The sequence below is a fragment of the Orbicella franksi genome, chromosome 15, assembly GCF_964199315.1.
Source record: "Orbicella franksi chromosome 15, jaOrbFran1.1, whole genome shotgun sequence".
In the NCBI taxonomy this organism is placed as follows: Eukaryota; Metazoa; Cnidaria; class Anthozoa; order Scleractinia; family Merulinidae; genus Orbicella; species Orbicella franksi.
In genome coordinates, this window is record NC_138159.1 from 14141568 (window position 1) to 14162115 (window position 20548).

At 37.6% G+C, this 20548-nt stretch overlaps 3 protein-coding genes across 3 annotated transcripts in view; 1 reads left to right on the forward strand and 2 right to left on the reverse strand.

Moving 5' to 3' along the window:
• The window catches only part of LOC145470032 (uncharacterized), a 168685-nt gene extending 159219 nt beyond the window's left edge, over positions 1-9466 (reverse strand). Inside the window, exon 1 of the mRNA XM_081453867.1 lies at positions 9435-9466. The gene's annotated coding sequence lies outside the window, so the exon portion shown is untranslated. The remainder of the gene's footprint in view (positions 1-9434) is intronic.
• The window catches only part of LOC145470029 (uncharacterized), a 399370-nt gene extending 380855 nt beyond the window's left edge, over positions 1-18515 (forward strand). The window contains exons 7-8 of the mRNA XM_081453866.1: positions 16521-16658; positions 17858-18515. Coding sequence (XP_081309992.1) covers positions 16521-16658; positions 17858-17964 — 245 coding nt within the window. The 3' untranslated portion in view covers positions 17965-18515. The remainder of the gene's footprint in view (positions 1-16520; positions 16659-17857) is intronic.
• LOC145470020 (uncharacterized) lies at positions 3872-5634 on the reverse strand. The gene is made up of 3 exons (XM_081453854.1): positions 5500-5634; positions 4544-4708; positions 3872-4321 (listed from the first exon to the last, which is right to left on the reverse strand). The coding sequence occupies exons 2-3, from the start codon at positions 4638-4640 to the stop codon at positions 4035-4037; spliced, it is 384 nt and encodes a 127-aa protein (XP_081309980.1). The 5' UTR covers positions 4641-4708; positions 5500-5634; the 3' UTR covers positions 3872-4034.
• Positions 18516-20548: the final 2033 nt, after the last annotated feature.

Below are 20548 nucleotides of genomic sequence, written 5' to 3' on the forward strand. Positions count from 1 at the left end.
ATATACGAACAATTTCGTGTTGGGAAAATCATTCATTGTAAAAGTACAATAAGTGCAATAAATGTGAGCTCTCTCATGTGGTTTCCATATACTTCATATAGCTAGTGTATATCTTGTCTAGGATCAAGTGGGCATACATGTATGTATTATACAACACATAAAACACAAGATATCAAAAAGCAACATCCTTCGCCTTTTTGATTTTCAGGTTGATGGTGGTGCTCTTGAGGTTATGTTAGATATGCATATTACATTATCAAGACCTTTTGTTTGCCACTTATTACTTGAGTTGCAAAAGACTGATGTTATTTTCATTAGGGTGGTTGAAGTTCTCTTTAATTGGGCAGTGTTTCAAAGGTTCTTTAGAATTTGGCATTTTGTTATGCAAAGAGAGGTTATTTAGAACAGCAGATATAATACACAGCTAGGTTACGGAAAATTACTTTTAACCACTTCCAGAACTTTCTACGTAAGTCTTACCATAATTTGAAAAACCCATGATTCATGGATGAAATTAATTGAAAAAAATACTTTCATGAAGAAATTAATGTAATTGAAATTTGAAATTCATGTCAAGAATATTTTGTGCTTTTCCAGTCATGAAATCTGTTTACATTTCATGAAAATTTACTGAAGAATGTAAACATTTACTAGACTCCAATTTAAGTAGCTGAGAAGTGTTTCAAACAGGATTTTAGAAAGATATATGTTAAATTTAAGTATGTTTTGTAATAAATCGCAACATAATGGAAACTCATTTCCAGCCAGATTTTGTCCTCCTTTTGCATGTGGATGTGCCTGGTTTTTGGTATTTAATTTTAATGTACAACTGTAGCAGGTTTCGATAAAGCTATGAGTTATTTATACATTTTCCTATGTAAATAGAGAGATTTCACTTAGGTTTAGGATTTGAAGAGCAGTTATTAAAGTTCCGTATAAAATGAGAAATGAAGAGTTTTCAATAGTTAGGTATATTTTCACCACCTGTGACTAAGAAAGCTTTTGGTTAGGTTAATATTAAAGTGCTACATGTACATGAGTGATGTATAATTTTTAGATCTCTGGCTCAGTTAGCTTTTGGGTAGGTTATCACAGTGCGATATGAGTGATGGGTAGTTTTCAGATAGGCTATCTTTTTACCAATTACAGCAGAGGTAGGTTTCAGATAGGATAGTGTTTTATTGTTCAATATAAGGACTAGTCTTCAGATAGCCTAGGTTTTGGCTTACTACATTAGTGGTGGTTTTTGGATAGACAAGTTAGTGGATAGGTAGGCCATCTAAGTATCTGTTGACTGTCTACACAGGAAGCTAGTTTTTAGCTAGTCTATCTATTGCCTAACTATCTGATGGATTGATATTAGTTAGCTTTAAGCCATGCCAAAGATAGCTATCCTCTATCTACAAAACCTCTTGGATAGAAAAAAGATAGAGATTTTCATCCGTCAACCAGGAATGAGATAGTTACAAGTAGCATCAAGTTAGTAATAAACTAGTTATTAGATATGATCGTTTTTAGGAGGGCTTCTTTAACTGAGGACAGCAAACTATTGCCAGCTACCAGGAAACATCTCCAAGATGAGTATGCCAAATTAAAAAAGAAAGAATACAATTGTTTGTAGCACTAGCTACAATACTTGCATCCATATCTGTCAGGTCTTTATAAAAACAATTTTGCCCACACTCTTCTCCTTTGAGCATGGTTAAACTGGTTGCTTAACTGAAGTGTGAATGAACTGGTAGCCCACTCAAAAAGTTAGATTGAAGACGTAAAAACGTGTTGGGCAAAGCTTAAGTCCATGGCCTCTGCTATATGACAACAACTTTTTGGAGGACACTGTATACATGTATGTAGAATACAATGACCCACTTAAATGTATCAACTGCAAATTTAAATGTACATGTAAATTGCAGTCTTTAATTGTCATCCCTGTAATGTGCTGTAGTGTTCCTGAACGCTCTGTTTGTTATATAACAGTCAGGTGCCTTGTTTCCATGTTAAACAGAAATTCTTAGAAATTTTTCCTTCACATAAGCTGGGCTAATTCTGACTGAGAAAGTGGAGTCTGCATTTATGCCTACAGTTGTGCAGTTTGAGTAATCTTACTGTTTTGGTCAATTCTGAACTTTCCTATCCTCTTAGGTACTGTTTGCTATTGTTTTTTCAAACTTACAGCTACTGTAATTTTAAGTGCATAGATCATTGTATTACAATGTGTGATGTTTACTGTTACTAATATTAATAGACTGCTGTGAAGAAACTTGTTCTTCATCACTCTCTCAGTATAATTTGAGTGTATGGAATCTGTTAAGAATTATGCTATATTTGTATAAAATTTCTAATTGAATATTGTTATCAAGAAAAAATATTTTGATTAGACATTGTTCAGGCAGGCAGCAAGATCTAAACCCTGTCTTCAATGTTATGATTTAATGTGGCTACATTGGATGTAACACTGGCTTTGCAGGGGATCAGAAATTCTGAATTCTCTCCTGTGTTCTTTGGGGGATCAGAAATTCTGAACCCTTTCTGGTGTTCTTTGGGGGATCTGAGAAATTCTGAACCTTTTCTAATTTTCTTTGGGAGATCAGAAATTCTGAACCCTTTCTAGTGTTGTTTGGGGGATCAGAAATTTGGAATCGTTTTCTATGGAGGTACCTCTCGAGACAAGAAATGCAAAAAATCATTCGGTTTCTTATGCGTGACTTAAACATTACATTTCAGTTCAAATAAAGAATAGGATATTGCTTGAAAGAATTTTTTCATTCCTTCCAAACTGGGAAACTTTTCCTCTGAGTTTTAAAACCAGTTTAAGATTCTTAGTGTATTGCAAAAATCGTCTTTGGAATTAAATGGCAATAATGGATTTCCGTCTAAGCTCTACGTGTCACTTTAGGTCAATTTTGCACTCATTTCCATTGGAACTTCCAAGACTGCAACGTATAAATCACTTTTCTCCGAGACAGGTTTCTATTTTACACCGAAAAAGTAGCCATTTTTGAAATGGTTCTTAGTATTTACTCTGAATTTTATCAAATTGGAACATCACATTTTAGTTTGGAAGGCGTTCTTTAGAGTTTTTCGTCTAGCGCGCTTAATTTTCACAGGCCAAACTAGCCATTTAGATATGGTATACCTATAGCATAGTTCTTCCTTTAGAATCTTTTATTTGTTGAGATGTTCGTATACTAGAAGAGTTATGACCTTTTAAAATCAGTTGAAATTTTACATGTAAATTAAATTGCGATAGTTGTATTTTTTTTAAACGGCCAAGAAGTAGACAAAACACATTTACTTCAAGATGACTTTTAGCTTAGAGGAATGATCAAGGCGTAAATTACAAACTGTGCAAATATGAAATTTAGGCAAGGACCCTTCTTTCTGTACTGGCCTGTTGAATATGTACAATTTTGCATAAATTTCATCGGCCATCTTGGTTGATTGAGCGGTATTTCAAACTTTCCTAGATTTCATAAAAATGTGAAGTCGCTGGAACTTTGAAAGTATACTGTTTCTGTAAATACTTCACCAAAAGGGTCTTTTTGACGCAATAAAAGACAATCCGAATTTTCCGACCTGTCGTCGGATTCTCCATATTTACAGGCAGTGGCTCGTAAATGTTAGCGGCCGAGATTTTTGCATTTGGTTTAATTTTAGAGTTGGTTGATACTTAGTATGGAGAGGAGCTCGTTATGGGAGTTTTAAGGCTCATTAACACGAGTTAGGCACATTAACATTGGTATAAATTTAGTTTTCAATTAGACTAGCTGTATTTTGTGACACTTTTGGATTCAGTTTTCTGTAGCATTCTCGGCATCTTTTTCTTGTCATAACCTTCCCACAATGCAATACCAATGCAAAACCAATCAAAGCAAAGCTCATCAGACAAACAGTCAAACTGCTTTTTAAACCCCTTTTATTGCCGTACTACTTTTACAATTAGTTCTTCCTGCATGTGTTCAGCTAACATTAACCCAAATATCTACTAAACTACAACTGCAGCCGTTTTGCATGTCCAGGAAAGGAATGCGCATTCATTTTCGGCCGTTCAATTGATGTCCAACAGCTACATTCCCTGCGTTGGTTCCTTGTTGGCCAACATTACCAGCGGTGTTGCCAAAGTACATCTGACGTTTGCCGTTCCATTGGTGTCCAACAGCAACATTCCCTGAGTTGGTTCCCTGTTGGCCAACATTACCAGCGGTGGCCCCAAACGTCATCTGACGTTTGTAATACGGGATATATGGCTCCGGGATGGCTGGGATGTATGGCTGCGGGATTTCCGGGATGTATGGTTCCGGAAGGTAAAGTGAGCGTGCCTCTGTTAAATAAAAAGGCATTCATTACAATTGAACAATAGCCCGTAGTTTTCTATAAACATAAGCGGGTTTTATATATTTCGCGCACTAAGCAGACAAAACAAGAAGATTGATCATGAACATGACAACAGATCACAGACACTTCCTGTGCACAGAAATAGTGGCCAAATAGCTTGAAGAAAACTTATTGATTACACTGATATTTACCAGTTGCAGTACCCCACCTAGTTCTCGTCGGCCGTTCCATTGATGTCCGACAGCAACATTCCCTGAGTTGGTTCCCTGTTGGCCAACATTGCCACCGGTGGCCCCAAACGACATCTGACGTTTGCCAATATACGGGATATAAGGGATGTATGGAAGGTACTGTGGGTCGTTCAGTCGTGTTTCTATGAAAAAGCATAATATAATTTACTAAAACCCGTAGTTCTCGTTATTATCGGTGGTTTTATATACTACGCTTGTCAGATCGGCAAAAATGACTTTTCATGGACTTAACCCATAGGCCTTATACCAAAGGTGATCCTTCATAAGTTATTTTTAGACATGGTACCCAGTTCTTCCGAGGATGTTACTCGCGCGATGGGTGGACAACGGAAGCGACTTTCTCGAAACTACCTGAGACAAAGTAGCGGGAATTAATGTTATTGTATATGCGCTCTCAGCCCTTTCTTTTTGTTCGGCTCGGCTTTCGTTTGTTTTGTACGCGTGTTTTGTACTGTTCATTGTTTGGCCGTTGACTCGGTTTTAGGGAGTTTAATTAAGCAAACTCTAACGGCAACGGAAACGAATACAATGGCTGAGTAAGCCTGCATTATAATTCTTTGCTCAATTCTTTGCCGTTGTTTACAAAGGGTCACAAAACAACAAAGTGAGATTGCCACATTCTGCATATTTGAGAGAACGTGAACTATACGACGATCAATTTTTAAAATTTCTTTTTCGAATTTTGAAGCTGTCTCACATATTCTGTCTGAGATATTTCTCACATATAGACAAACTAAATGAATCTTTATTCTCGCGAGATTCGTGGGTTGAAAATAAAGTCGTTTTTTGATCGACGTTGCCTTTGGCGTCGTTGCCATTGCTGTTTAAACCTCTTGCTACTTGGGCGGCGAGCGTCTGCCTGCACTTTCGACCATCTGTTTGTTCGGTTGCCTAGCTAAGAAGTAGAACCCACCTCGCCGGCCATAAAATCCGGCGTTCCATTGATGCCCCACAGCAACATTCCCCGAGTTGCTTCCTTGTTGGCCAACGTTAGAGAAGAGTTAGAGAAGATCAAGGTAAGAAAGTAAATCCCCCATATAGGCCTTATACACAAGGTAATATCTCGACGTGATACCCAGTTCTTCCGCGGATTTTGCTTGCACGATTCGTGGACAGCCCAAGCAAACTTTCTCGAAACCAACATTGCTACCGCTATGGCAAAACGACATATAATGTGGGTCGTTTAGTCGTGTTTTCATATGAAAAATGGACATAATAGAACTAAGTAAAACCCGTAGTTCTCGTTATTATCGGTGGGTATTTACACTATTCTAGATGTCCGACAGCGACATTTCCAGCATTGGTTCACTGTTGACCAACATTGTCAGTTGTGTTGCCAAACAACATATAACTTCGGCGGCCTACCGAAATTTGATGGAACAAATGCTATCATATTTATGTCTATCAAGACTTCTTTTGTTAGCTGCTTAGAATTGATCATTGTTTTAAGTTTCTGATCCGAGGTAAACAAACCCCTTTTACCTTTACGGTTAATATTACGGTCAGGAGCTCCGTTATTAGGCTTGGCGAAATCTTTATACTATAAAACAAATAGATTCCATGTTGCCATGCGTCTATTCAGTAATAGATTACAGAGGATATCAAAATGCATGTGGTAAGAACAACAGTGACACACTCAGCTATCGCCTCGTGTGCCACGGTTTTGTTCAAAAGCTGGATATAAATCCCAAGACCGGAGCATAAAAACCTTTTCATGCTCTATTCATCGCTTACCGAAATAAAATAAGCTATATATTACGGCAAGTTATGCCGAGATCTTTATCTCAGTTTCGATACATTTACATGTACAAGAAGTAGAACCCACCTCGTCGGCCATAATGTCCGGCGTTCCATTGATGCCCGACAGCAACATTCCCTGAGTTGGTTCCTTGTTGGCCAACGTTACCAGCAGTGTTTCCAAACGACATACCGCCACCGTAGTACTGTGGGTCGTTCAGTCGTGTTTCTGAACAAAAGAGCATAGTACAATTGAGCAAGAGTTAGAGAGGATCAAGGTAAGAAAGTAAATCCCCCATGTAGGCCTTATACACAAGGTGATATTTCAGTATGATAGCCAGTTCTTCCACGGATGTTACTCGCGCGATTCGTAGACAGCCCAAGCAAACTTTCTCGAAACCAACATTTATTTGTTTTTTATTTATTATTTTACTTAACTTTATTTATACACGGGTAAAACATCAGGACTTAAAGTAAATACTCAAATTGCATTAATTACATTGTTAAGATACTAATCTACTACTAATTAAATCTAATAATAACAAAAATAAAAAGAATAACAAAGTGCCTGCTTTCCATGAATGCCGTGTGATTAATTAACTTATTCATTATCAAGAAGGAAGCCCCTTGCAGCCGGATTTAAAACTAGTAAGAGTTTGTGCTTGCCGCAGATTGGTAGGTAGGCTGTTCCACAGTACTGCACCACTTTAGCTGAAACTGTTTTTTAGAAAATTGGTACGGGGTTATGGAACAGCTAGTTTGCCCTCACAATTCCTAAGAGAATAGCTAGATATTGCACTCCGATCAGTAAACATTGATTTCAGATAATCAGGGGCGAGAGCATTAAGAGATAGATTTATAGACCATAGTCGCTGTTCTATCAGCAGTATTGGTTAACACACTGTGTTGATATCAGGTTGCGGAGAAGCCTAATTACATTGCTACCGGTAAGGCCAAACGACATATAATATAGTGCATGTGTCAAAGGAACCGAAGAATCCACTCCCAGGGTGGATTCTTCGGTTCCTTTGACCCACCATGATCCGAGAGATCTTGGATTGATCTGTTTAGTAAAGAAACGCAAAATTCGTTTTTGGATTCTTTAGGATTTAAGAATCCAATCTTGCATTTTTTTTTTTTTTTTTTTTTTTTTTAAAGAAACGCACCCTAAGTAAAACCCGTAGTTCTCGTTATTATCGGTGGGTATTTACACTCTTCTTGATGTCCGACAGCGACATTTCCAGCATTGCTTCACTTAGTGTTGACCAAAAGTGCCAGCGGTGTTTACAAACTTCATATAACTTCGGCAGCCTTGCGAAATTTGATGGAACAAATGTTATCATATCTATCTCTGTCGAGACTTGTTTTGTCACCTTTAGATCAAATAACATCGCAGTACAATAAGATTATAAATTTTACTCGAGCTTCATTAAATCGATAGTAACGAAAAATAAGTTGCCTAACATTTTTTTCTACGATTTTGTTGAGTTTCTCTTGGAACCGACAACACTAAACACGCTTTAAAAGGGTGATGGCGTCATCTATTTGTGTGACCTCTTGTTGACTGACCATAAGGGTAAGCTCACGAGCCGCTAACCAGAAATATAATTTGACAGTTCTTGGAAATAGTGACATTGAATTTAAAAATGCTAAAAGAAACCGACTGGTGCACTAACCAGTATCTTTGTCTTTGCCTTGATCTTCATCCTGTTAAAGAAAAAAAAAATCATGTGTGTGAAAATACTGCGAGCAACAATTCCTTACTACAGATGTTGCCCTTGCAAGAATTAAACCCGACAAACTACACAAGTATAAATATATTGTATTTACCTGAGCTTGTTTATCGAGAGGGAATGACGCTACCAAGGCCCAAGTTGCTATGAAGAAAACGAAGCACTTCATATTCCTTGAAAAATAAACAAATGAAATATGCAGGTTAAATAAAGTTGCCTAAAGCGGAGTTATGTTAAAGCGACACGAGACTGATTTGCAATCTCATTGTGACACTAAAGGCTGGTTTTCACTAGCGACGGGGTTAGAGTCATAGTCGTAGTTGGAGTCATAAGCTAAGAGCGCTTACGACCTAGTGAAAGTCGCCTATTTTCCAGTGAAAACTATAGACTGTCGGGAGTCGGAAGCAGAAGCTGAAGAACCAACCAATCACAAGCTCCGGAATCGAACACTGGGATTGGTTTATTCTTTTGCTTCCCGGACAGACGACGCAAGAAATGAATGGAAAACAAAACTCAGAGCTACAAGCAAATTTACACATCACTCATCTTTACACCACCAATTTTTGTCTACCATCTCCGACTTCAAACTTCTCTCAGAACTTCCAATTAGTTGAAAATTGACTTAAAATCATAATAGAAGAAGGTAGTAATTCCGCAGTGCTGTTCAAAGAGGTGGAACTATGAGGATTTCTTTCTAAAATACTCTCATTGCAGTTTGAAACAACACTGGCACTCTCAAACAAAGCCCCAAAATTAAACGGTCGATAAATCAAAAACTTCTGAGAGTGTTAAAGGAACAGACATCGGAAGTTAAAGGAGCAAAAGTATCATCCCACCTTGCGACCCCATCAATGTGTCCGAGTTAACTCTCGACGAAAAAAGCGTTCCTATAATCATCGCTTCCATGCCCTTATCCGTGTAACGATACATCTATTTAATAAAATGTGTTTTGGTAATTCCTGTGAATAAATGTTTCCACATTATCATCATATAACTGACTTGAAAAGAGAGCCAATTTTTTTTTAACTCTGTTGTTTTTTCAAAGTCCAACAAACAGCTTTCTAAAATCTTGGCTGCATTATCACAATGAAAAGTTTTCGGCCTATCTTTTATCTCACTTCCGAAACCGAAACGAATTCACGAAACACGTGTATACCATGAGAATGTGGAAAAACCGTAAGGGAAACAAAGCATCAAATTGCACATCCTTCATTGAAATACGGTAATGAGTTTTCACAACTACATGTACGTGAAAACTGAAAGAAGATTTCTAATATGCCATAGGGATTTGGCGGGACTTGCCTAAAAATTTGGTGGTATAAAATCCTCGCCTTTCATCGGTCAATTTCAAGGACTTTATCAATAACAGAAAACTTACTGCGCTAGAGTCTTCTCTTTTGATATTGTCCTCTAAGACCAACCTTCTTCCAAGATCAGCAAAACCTTCCTAACAGGCTAGCTCTCTATGGAGAACTGAATTGATTGTAACCTGTGACTTTCCCTCCTTTTAAGAAGTTCTGAACATTTAGCAAATACATCTGAAATTGACAGCCGTAAATTGGAAAACATTTTCATTGCAGTTCAGTTGACAAATGCCGGGACTTGCTTGCACCTGTGAAGCTTGGGAACAGCGCATGCCCAGCAACATTTGCCTAGGTAGCCTTCTAAATATTTACTTAATGAAAAATTTCCCCGAGTGAGAAAAACGCTAAAATCCTTCTAAGAATAGAAATTTTGAGAGCCTTAAGGTGCATCAAAACTAATTTCTTAACCAAAAACTGTTCTTGCATTCCCAGACCCAAGATTAAGGCTAATATTATGGACAAAAATTGCGACCGACACACCATGCTTTTAAACAAAAGAGGACAAAAGGCTACGCAGTGAGTCAGATTTGTCAAGTGTTACTAAGGGAGTTGCCATTTCGGTTCAGTAATTCTCTTACTGAAAAACCGCCCTTAATTTTTGCCCATTGTTTTGTGGTATTAGCTAGGTTCCATCTAATAATAGATTGATTGACGGAAATACACGGAAAACTGGCATGACCAAATTGGCCTTTGAAAAACATCACTTCCCGTACAATGGTCACAATAAGTCCCGTTTCCAATCTCTGAACGACGTATCTTCCACCAAGGAATTTAATCATTTTTGTTTGCTAAATCTGACGTTAAAAAGACATGAACTTGAGTTGTAAGCTTGTGTGTTCGTCCAATGCTTAATAACTAAATCTTCCCGCGATAAGGTATCACTATTGGTTACCTAAAATAACTACTTTCCATACTAGAATGTTTGGTTCTTGAGAGTAAAATACAGTGGCATAAAGTTGTCCTCTTGAAACGATTACTTTCTGGTGCCATGACAGCAAAAGGTTTTTTGTTAATAATGTATTTGGGGAAAAGAACACTTTTTCTATCAAAGAATCTAATTATTTTTCTTTGCAGTTTCTGAAGGACAAAAGTTCTCACAATTGAGCTATGTATGCACACGCTCTTCTGTTGTTTAGTCATTACTTGTCACGTGTAAGTAACGATAAGATATCACTATTGGTTACCTGAAATAACCTTTTTCCAGCTAAGAATGCATCGGTCACTAAGATGAAACTAAACAAAATTTGCCTTTTGAAACACATTAGGTCCCTGTAATACAGACAATAACTGTTTGAAATCGCCACTCTGGAAGTAACAACATATCGTTTACCAAAGAATTTAATTATTGTTGTTTGAAGATTGAGCTGTGACTGCACACGCTCCTCCGTTGTCTATTTATTACCTCCAACGTGTAAGTAACGATACGGAATCGGCACTACTGGTAACCTGAACTAAGTCCCTTCAGCCAAAAAATGGATCGGTTCTTGGAGATACAAATGAAACTGGCAAGAAACTGGCATTTGGGCACATTTTTTTTTTCCTGTGTAATGATGAAAAGAACCTGTTTAAAATGGCCATTTCGAGGGTAATAACATGTCGTACCCCAAGGAATTTAATTATTTCTTATTTGAAGAAGTTGGAAAGGCATAGAATTGAGCTGTTTCTAATTTTGCAACTGCTAAACATGAAATTGACAGCTGTGTAGTTGACAAGTATTATTGAAGCTGTCAACTGTCAACTCGAAAAATGTAGAAAACACTCGCCTGCGGCTCATTTCCTTCGTGCTCTCAAATGCCCGGTCGTGTTTTATCGGCTTAGATTTAGTTAGCAAAAACTAAGCGGTTTCCCTTTTCGAAAAGGGAAACTGCTTACATAGTTGTCGACAGCTACGTTTTTTCCTTGTGCTGGAATCATTGGTTTAATTGTCGACAACTATCGAAACATGATACACATTTAAGCTTACGTACAATTTTTTGCGCATGGGTGGTGAACGTTAGTTCCCAAGCTCTCGCTGGCCTGACTTAGTTTTCGACCACCAACACAGTAATGTGTAAAATGCTGGCATCGGAAACAATTAGTTGCCGATAACATTGAATTGTAGATAACAAATAGTTGTACATAACTACATGTGTAGACCATGGAGTCCCTTATAGTAGCAATGCAGGTTTTACCAGTTGTGGCCTGAGCGTTGTGTTACAGTTCAGTTTCGCCTCTCTAGCTTCTGCTGATAAGAAAAATCAAGAGAAGGTCAAGGCACTCACCTTGATTTTCACTTGGAATAATTAAATACCTTGGCGCACGATGATAAGTCACTATTTTTCATTTAGGCTGTTGTTACCATTTCGCAAGAGATCATTGTTTTCAACGGTCAATTTTTTACTATGTTTAATGTATTTTACGGAACCAATCTATTGATTGTTGGACACTGGTCATTTCACGTAGCCAACAGTGATATCCAAACGCTACTTACATAAGGAAAGAAACAATATAACTACAATAATAGAGAGGAAGCTACATCAACCTTTGCTGGTTTTCATGTGCGTTCTCCAATCTGCTTAAATTGGAATTTGGAGATTTGAGAAACTCGGCCCACGTATGGCACCGAGCCGAAATCGGAACCAGGCCACACTGGTGGGAGGTGTGCATTCTGACCACTGCCCCATCTCGAATACCCAAACTATTATATAGTAGGACTGAGGAGTATACAAGTATACGAGTATGATTGCGGGGCACAAAGTTCAGTTACCAATAATCGCAATTGCAACCATAATAAAATTGGAAAAAAAAAAAAGTAACAGAGAAAAATGTGGGCACCTTAATTGTTATATCGGGGACTAACTTCACTCATGCAAAACATTTTCTTAAATATTTTGAACGTCACTCGGGTGAATAGAATGTTCCTCAAGATCCAATCAAACATTTCGAACGCACTATTGTTTTACCATAGGTACATGAATGTCTTGCAGCCCACAAGAAATGAATGTAATCTATTTTTCAAGCCAGCTCGTCTAGATTGCTTTTACAGACATTGTCTCTTAAATTTGGTATCATAAAGAAACATTTTCACAGCAATATTGGAGCCCTGTAGAAGACATATAATAGGGGCAAATGGCAGCAACAGATGTCTTGACAGTTCTGGGGCAGGCTTCAGAAATGCTTGTCCACTACACAGCTGTCAATTTCATGTTCAACAGTTGTTCATGTTCAACAGCTCAATTCCATGTCTTTCCAACTTCTTCAAATAAGAATTAATTAAATTCCTCGGAGGACAACGCGTTATTACCTTCGAAATGGCTACTTATAATCATTGCACAGTAAAAAAAAAAAAAAGAAAAAGAAAAAAGAAAAAGAAAGAAAGAAAGAAAGAGACAGAGAAAAATTGTGTCCAATTGCCAGTTTCTTGCCAGTTTCATTTGTATCTCCAAGAACCGACCCATTTTTAGCTGAAGGTATAGTTATTTCAGGTAACCAATAGTGATTCCTTATCGTTGCTTACCCGTTGGAGGTAATAGCTAAACAACGGGAGAGCGTATCCAGTCGCAGCTCAATTGTGAATGCCAGCTTCTTCAAATAAAAATAATTAAATTCTTTGGTAAACGATATGTTGTTACTCCCGAAATGGTGATTTCAAACAGTTATTGTCTCCATTACAAGGATATAATATGTTTCAAAAGGCAAAATTTGTTTTAGCTACAGTTTTGTCTCAGTGACCGATCCATTCTTAGTTGGAAAGAGGTTATTTTAGGTAACCAATAGTGATATCTTATCGTTACTTACACGTGACACGTAATGACTAAACAACAGAAAAGCGTGTGCATACATAGCTCAATTGTGAGAACTTTTGTCCTTCAGAAACTGCAAATAATAATAATTGGATTCTTTGGTAGAAAATGCGTTCTTTTCCCCAAATCCATCATTAAAAACAACAACAAAAAACCCTTTTGTTGCCATGGGACCATAAAGTAATCGTCTCAAGAGATGAACTTTATGCCAGTTTACTTTACTCTCAAGAACCAAACATTCTAGTATGGAAAATAGTTATTTTAGGTAACCAATAGTGATACCTTATCGTGGGAAGATTTAGTTATTAAGCATTGGACGAACACACAAGCTTACAACTCAAGTTCATGTCTTTTTAACGTCAGATTTAGCAAACAAAAATGATTAAATTCCTTGGTGGAAGATACGTCGTTCAGAGATTGGAAACGGGACTTATTGTGACCATTGTACGGGAAGTGATGTTTTTCAAAGGCCAATTAGTTCATGACATTTTTCCATCTATTTCTGTCAATCAAGCTATTATTAGATGAAAACTGGCTAATACCACAAAACAATGGGCAGCAATTACGGGCAGTTTCAGTAACATTTGTGTCGCAAGTTGAAGTTAGAGAATTACTGAACCGAAAGGGTAACTTCCTTAGTAACACTTGACAAATCTGACTCTGCTTAGTTCTTTGTCTTCTTTTGTTTAAACGCGTGGTGTGTAGGTCGTAATTTTTGTGCATAAAATTAGCATTAAACTTGGGTTTGGGAGTGCAAGAATATGTGTTGGTTAGGGAATTTGTTCTGATTCACCTTAATGCTCTCAAAATTTATATTCTTAGAAGGAATTTAGAGTTTTTCTCGCTCGGCGAAATTTTTCATTAAGTAAATATTTAGAAGGCTGCCCCAGACAAATGTTGTTGGGCACAGGCTGTTACCAAGCTTCACAGGTGGAAGTAAGTTCTGGCAAAATTGTCAACTGAACTTCAATGAAAATATTTTCCAATTGACAGCTGTCAATTTCAGATGTATTTGTTTAAACTTCTTAAAAGGAGGGAAAGTTACAGGTAACATTCAACTCAGTTTCGTTCGTTCGTTTCGGTATCGGAAGTGTGATAGATCACGGGGATAATTCAGCCAAGAGTTTAGAAAACTGTTTGTTGGACTTTCCAAAAAAAAAAAAAAGAATATATAAAAAAATGGCTCTCCTTTCAAGTCAGTTACATGATGTTAATATGGAAAGCTTTGGCCTCAGGCATCAGCAAAGCATATTTTACTAAATAGTTGTATCGTTACACGGATGAGAGCGCGGAAGCGATGAGTATAAGAACGCTTGAGTTTTGTCCAGAGTGAACCCGCGGACGTTGATGGGGGTCGTAAGGTGGGATGATACTTTTGCTTTTGTTTCCCATTGTCTGTTCATCTAACTCTCTCAGAAACTTTGATGTATTTACCGCTTTGGGGCTTTGTTTGAGAGTGCGATTTTTTTTTTTTTTCGCATGTCTGTGTTTTCTGTTTTGTTTTTGTTTTTGTTTGTTTGTTTGTTTTGTTTTTTGTTCATTTATTACTTTATTTTATCAATTTACAAACACAATATAAATAGGAAAAAACTAAACAAAATAATAAGAGGAAAATAGTAATATTACAACATAATACTTACTCACAGTACAATATGCTAGTTAAGACTATTACATCGTTTAGTTTATATAAGCTAAAACAATACAGTTTGTAAATGTCCATGGAATGCCACTGTTATTTCAAACTGCTATGAGAGTATTTTTAATAGAATTCCTCATATTTCCAACTCTTTAAACAGCACTAATGAATTGGTACCTTCCTCCACTATGATTTTATGTCAACTTTCTGTTAATTTACGTTATATTTTGGCATCCTGAGAAAAGTTTGAAATTGGAGGTGGCAAACTAAAAAATGTTGGATTGAAATTGTGTAAATTTGCTTGTATCTCTGATTGTTGTTTTCGATTCATTTCTTACGTCGTCTGTCCTGGAAGCAGAATTAAGGATAAACCAATCACATTGTTCGATTCCGGGGCTTGTGACTGGTTGGCTCTTTACAATCCTGCTTCCGACTCCGGCAGTCTAGTTTTCACCGGATCATAAACGACGAGCTTATGACCCCGCTTACAATTTCGATTTTCGACTCTCACGAGGTCGTAATCGTTTTTAACTTATGACTCCAACTGCGACTATGACTCCAACCCCGTCGCTAGTGGAAACCAGCCTTTAGTGTCACAATGAGGTTTCCAATCAGTCTCATGTCGCTTTAAAATAACTTCGCTATAAGCAAATTTATTTAACCTGCATATTTCATTTGTTTATTTTTCAAGGAATATGAAGTGCTCTGTTCAGGTGAACATGCACAATATCTTTATATCTGTGAAATTTATCGGGTTTCTTACAAGGGCAACATCTGTAGTAAGGAATTGTTTCGCGGGGAATTTTCAAACACATATTTTTTTGTTGTTGTTATTTAACAGGATGAAGATCAAGGCAAAGACAAAGGTCCTGGTTAGTGCACAAGTGGTTTTTTTTTGTTGTTGTTGTTAGCATTTTCAGATTCAATATCATTAATTGCGAAAACTGTCAAATTAGACTTCTCGTCAGCGGCTCCTGAGCTTACCCTTATGGTGGGTTAGCCACAAGAGTTCAGAAAAAAAAATGACGCCATGCCCTTTTACAGCATGTTTAGTGTTGTCAGTTCCAGACGCAAGCGACCGATTTGTCCTAAATTGAATTCTTATAGAGAAACTCGTCAAAATCGAAGAAAAAATTGTTACACAACTCATTTTTTCGTTACTATCGATTTAATGAAGCTCAAGTACAATTTATGATGCTAGTGCGATGTTATATAATCTAAAGCTAACAAGACAAGTCTCGACAGAGATAGATATGATAAAATCTGTTCCATTATATTTCGCAAGGCTGCCGAAGTTATATGTCGTTTGACAACACCCCGGGCACTTATGGTCAACATGCAGTGAACCAATGCTGGAAATGTCGCTGTCGGACAACCAAAATAATGTAAATACCCACCGAAAATAACGAGAACTACGAGTTTTATTTAGTTCTATTATGTCTTTTCTTTTTCTAGAAACACGACTAAACGACCCACATAATATGTCGTTTGGCCATACCGGTAGCAATGTTCGTTTCGAGAAAGTTTGCCTGGGCCGTGCACTGTTCGTGAGAGTAACATACGGAGAAGATCTGGGTATCACATTTAGAGATAATCTTGGGTATAAGGCCTACATGGAGGATTTACTATTTTACCTTGATCTTCTCTTGTTCAACTGTACTATGTTTTTTTTTTTCTTTCAGAAACGCGACTGAACGACCCACAGTACTACGGTGGCGGTATGTCGTTTGGCAACACTGGTGGTAACGTTGGCCAACAAGGAACCAACTCAGGGAATGTTGCTGTTGGACATCAGTTTAACCTCGGATATGGCCGACGAGGTTAGTTCTGCTTCTTGTACATGCGAATGTACGAGATGTTAATAATAAATCTAGGTGTAACTTGCCGAATATATAACTTAATTTCTTTTGGCAGGCTCTCAATACAGCATGGAAAGGTTTCTCCGCTCCGGTCTTGGGATTTATACCCAGCTTTTGAAAAAAAAAAAAAAAAAAAGTGGCACACCAGGCGATAGCTGAGTGTGTCATTATTGCTCTTACCACATTTTGATGTCTTCTGTAATGTCATTATTACTGAGCAGACGCACGGCAACATGGTTGATTGCAATAATTAACCATAAAGGAAAAAGATGATTTGTTTTTCTTGTATCAGAAACTAGAAATATATATATATATATCAATTGTGAGCATGTAATTGTTCAGCGTGTGGTTTAACTATTTTTGCACGTTAAATTTTCACAAACTATACCCAATAAGCGTAACCAGGTTTGTAGAAATTAAACACGCAATATACATATGTCGTTGCCGGCTGGGAGCTAGGTCTTAATAGTAAAAAACTAAGACCAGTATCGGTCTTAGAGATTCTAACCGAGGCCGCAGGCCGCCGAGGTCAGCACTTTCAAGCCCGAGGTCACGATTTTTCACTTTACCGACCGATCCTAATCCGGCCAATAACAATGTTTTTTTGTTTTTTTTTTTCCTTGCGGTAAATTGGGTTACAAATGATTTTGTTTACGCAGCTTTGTCATTAAATCGGCTTTTATACAGTCTATAACCCTTTCGTAAAAAAATCTTTGTATCGAGCGTATAACTCAGATACAGATTTCTTCCGAACTACTTTATGTTAGTTGCATTTAGTTCACCAGTTAAGGTCTCCAAAAGTGTTTCTTCGGTGTGAAATTTTGAGCAAAGTTCGAAGTTGTACTACAAAAACAATCTCTGTCAGTTGTTGCCTTATCTCGGTTTCTTTTGATTAGCCAGCCTAATGGCTTGGATTATTGTTTTAGGCCAGTAATTAAAAATAGTTCCAAGTTACCTGATCCTCGTTACTTTTACCTTAATTAGCGTTTAGTTGCTTTTGTTCAACGAACAAGGCAAAAAAAAAAAAAAGTTCTTCATATTTCTTTCTTGTTAAGTCCATCATAAATCGTTTTTCCCGATCTGATAAGCGTAGTATATAAACGTATCGATAATGAGGAGAACTACGGGTTTTAGTGAATAATATTATGTCCTTTTCATAGAAACACGACTGAACGACCCACAGTACCCTCCATACATCCCTTATATCGCGTATATTGGCAAACGTCAGATGACGTTTGGGGCCACCGGTGGCAATGTTGGCCAATAGGGAACCGATTCAGGGAATGTTGCTGTCGAACATCAATGGAACGGTCGAAAATGAATGTAGATTCCTTTTAAGGGCACGGAAAACGGCTTCAGTTACAGTTTAGTAAATATTTGGGTTAATATTGACTGAGCACATGCAGGAAGAACTAATTGTAGAAGTAGTAAGGTAATAAAATGGGTTTAAAAAGCAGTTTTACTGATTGTTTGATGAGCTTTGCTTTGATTGGTCTTGCCTTGGTATTGCATTGTGGGAAGGTTAGGACAAGAAAAAGATGCCGAGAATGTTACAGAAAATTGGATCCAAAATTGTCGAAACATGCAGCTAGTCTAATTGAAAACGGAATTTATACCAATGTTAATGTGCCTTAAAACTCCCATAACGAGCAGCTCTCCGTACTGAGTATCAACCAACTCAAAAATGAAACCAAACGCAAAAATCTCGGCTGCTAATATTTAACATCCTCCCCACTCCCCTCACTACTTTTAATCCCTATCACATTATCGCTCCTTAAAATTTCGTTTTTTTTTTTTTTGAGGGCACGTGCGTATTTTCTAATAACTTTTTGCATAAGCCTTTGATTATTTGCCCCTTTCTAAGTATCAGTACTGATATAAATAATGGTAAGGAGGCTGAGTGGAATCTAATGCGGTCTGTATAATCACCCGTACGATTCGCAAATCGTACAAATTAAGTCCGGGAGTCTGATTTTTTTACTCGGGCTTAGCGCGAGTCTTAAAATGCCAGCGTTTTGGTCGCCAAAAGGGGGCTCATGGTCCCAGGCGTTCCATGCGTTGACCATGGAAACTGGGGGCGAAAAACGCGACATTGCTCGCTATTCGTGATAGAATGCGGTCTTTTGGGAAGAAAGTTTTGGCAAGAATCACACCTTATACGTTCATCTCACACACAAAGATGTCGATCGTTTTCAGAAAGGGTCGGTCCACGAATTACATTGCTTGAAAGCCAGCCAGGTAAGCAAAGTTCACGCTCGAAACGTTCTCGTGAGATGACAACTGAGCCGACTGCGGTATGAGTTCAATCTACGAGAACACTGGCAAAAAATAGGCAGTCAATGACGGTATGTGGCTACTGCTGGTATTATTTAGAACATTGCAGTAAAACAAATCATATTGCAGTAAAACGAGGTAAATACGAAAACGTTTTTGGACTCGTAGCTCATTAAAAACATGCGACTTGTTTCTTGCACCGCGCAAAATATGTCGATCTCCAAAGTTGTAAAGATAAGACTTTCGGTGACTTGGATTAAATTTCTTACCTCCAACTTAGTTGGCTTTCTAGTAGTGTGGAGGAAAAAAAAATAACGTGTGATTTTGGAGGCACATTGTGCGGGAGAACGAAACCTTCGATTGTGCGGGGCATTGTGCGGGATTATTGACGAACCAATGTTCTTGCCAAGTCCTAAGGAAAATCTGCATTGACGATAGGCAGTTATTTCACTAGTACTTTAAATATATTTAGCGGTCTTAGCAATCGCCAATTCTTTTAGAAAACTGTGTCTGACTGCAAAAGAAAATCATGTTGCGTGACATGAACTAGACGAGCATGAAACCAAAATAAATAGCAAAACAGAATGCCGCATCTTCCCTCATAAATGAGAGTCCTCTTTAAAAATATTTCTGCCTTGATTCAATAAATATACGTAGCTTGAATATTTCTTCATAAACTGCGTTAAAGGTCGCAAATTCTTGGAAGTTATCCGTAAAATACACAACTTGAAAGTTTATGCAAATTATATGCAATGCAATTTGAGCCTAGTCACAGGACTGTTGTTTTCGCGAAGGAGTTTATCATGATTCGTTTTGTCTCTCTCGAAAGGGATTATTCGCTCTCCAAAGGAGAAACGACTCTTGAAAAGGGTTTAAGATCGCAACACGGCAAAGATGTTCAGCTACACAATTTACTCGGATCGCCACGACCAGTACAATTTCTGCTAGCATGTACAAAGTAATCGCCATAAGTTGTAAAAAGACCTCGAAAAGTCTTTGCAAACAACTTCTCCATCGCTGCGTAGACAACTGTGCTTCATTCTTGAACCAAAATGGATTAAACTTACAACTTGCGATAGGATGAGGAGGATAATCAACAAAGCAACCTGAATAGTAAATATCGAAGCGGAACTCTTGTGCTAAAATATCCTGATTCTTTAATTTGCTTTTATTGTGTCCAATACGCGTTTTCGTAAAGTACGATTTGATACTATGATACAAAGCCCGAGTAAACGCTCTTAGAGCGTCTAGTTAAATCAATAAATGTAGTCGAACCTCTGGTTGCCACAACCCTGTTATACTGCAAGCAACAGTATGACAATATACTAAAACTTTCCTAGGAAAATCAGTATATTTGGTACCTCTTGAAAGAGAGGAAATTTCTCAATGAGAAGTACCGGATTTTATCTCGAAATTAACTTTTCATATGAAGACAAAAATCGAGTAAAATTAAAATGTGGCGGCAGAAGTAACCCTTACGTAGTACGCTGGACAAAACTGTTGTGGATCGACGTTTCACAACAAAAAGCTACAAGAAACAAAGTGACACATATAATTTTGCACTTGGAACAAATTTG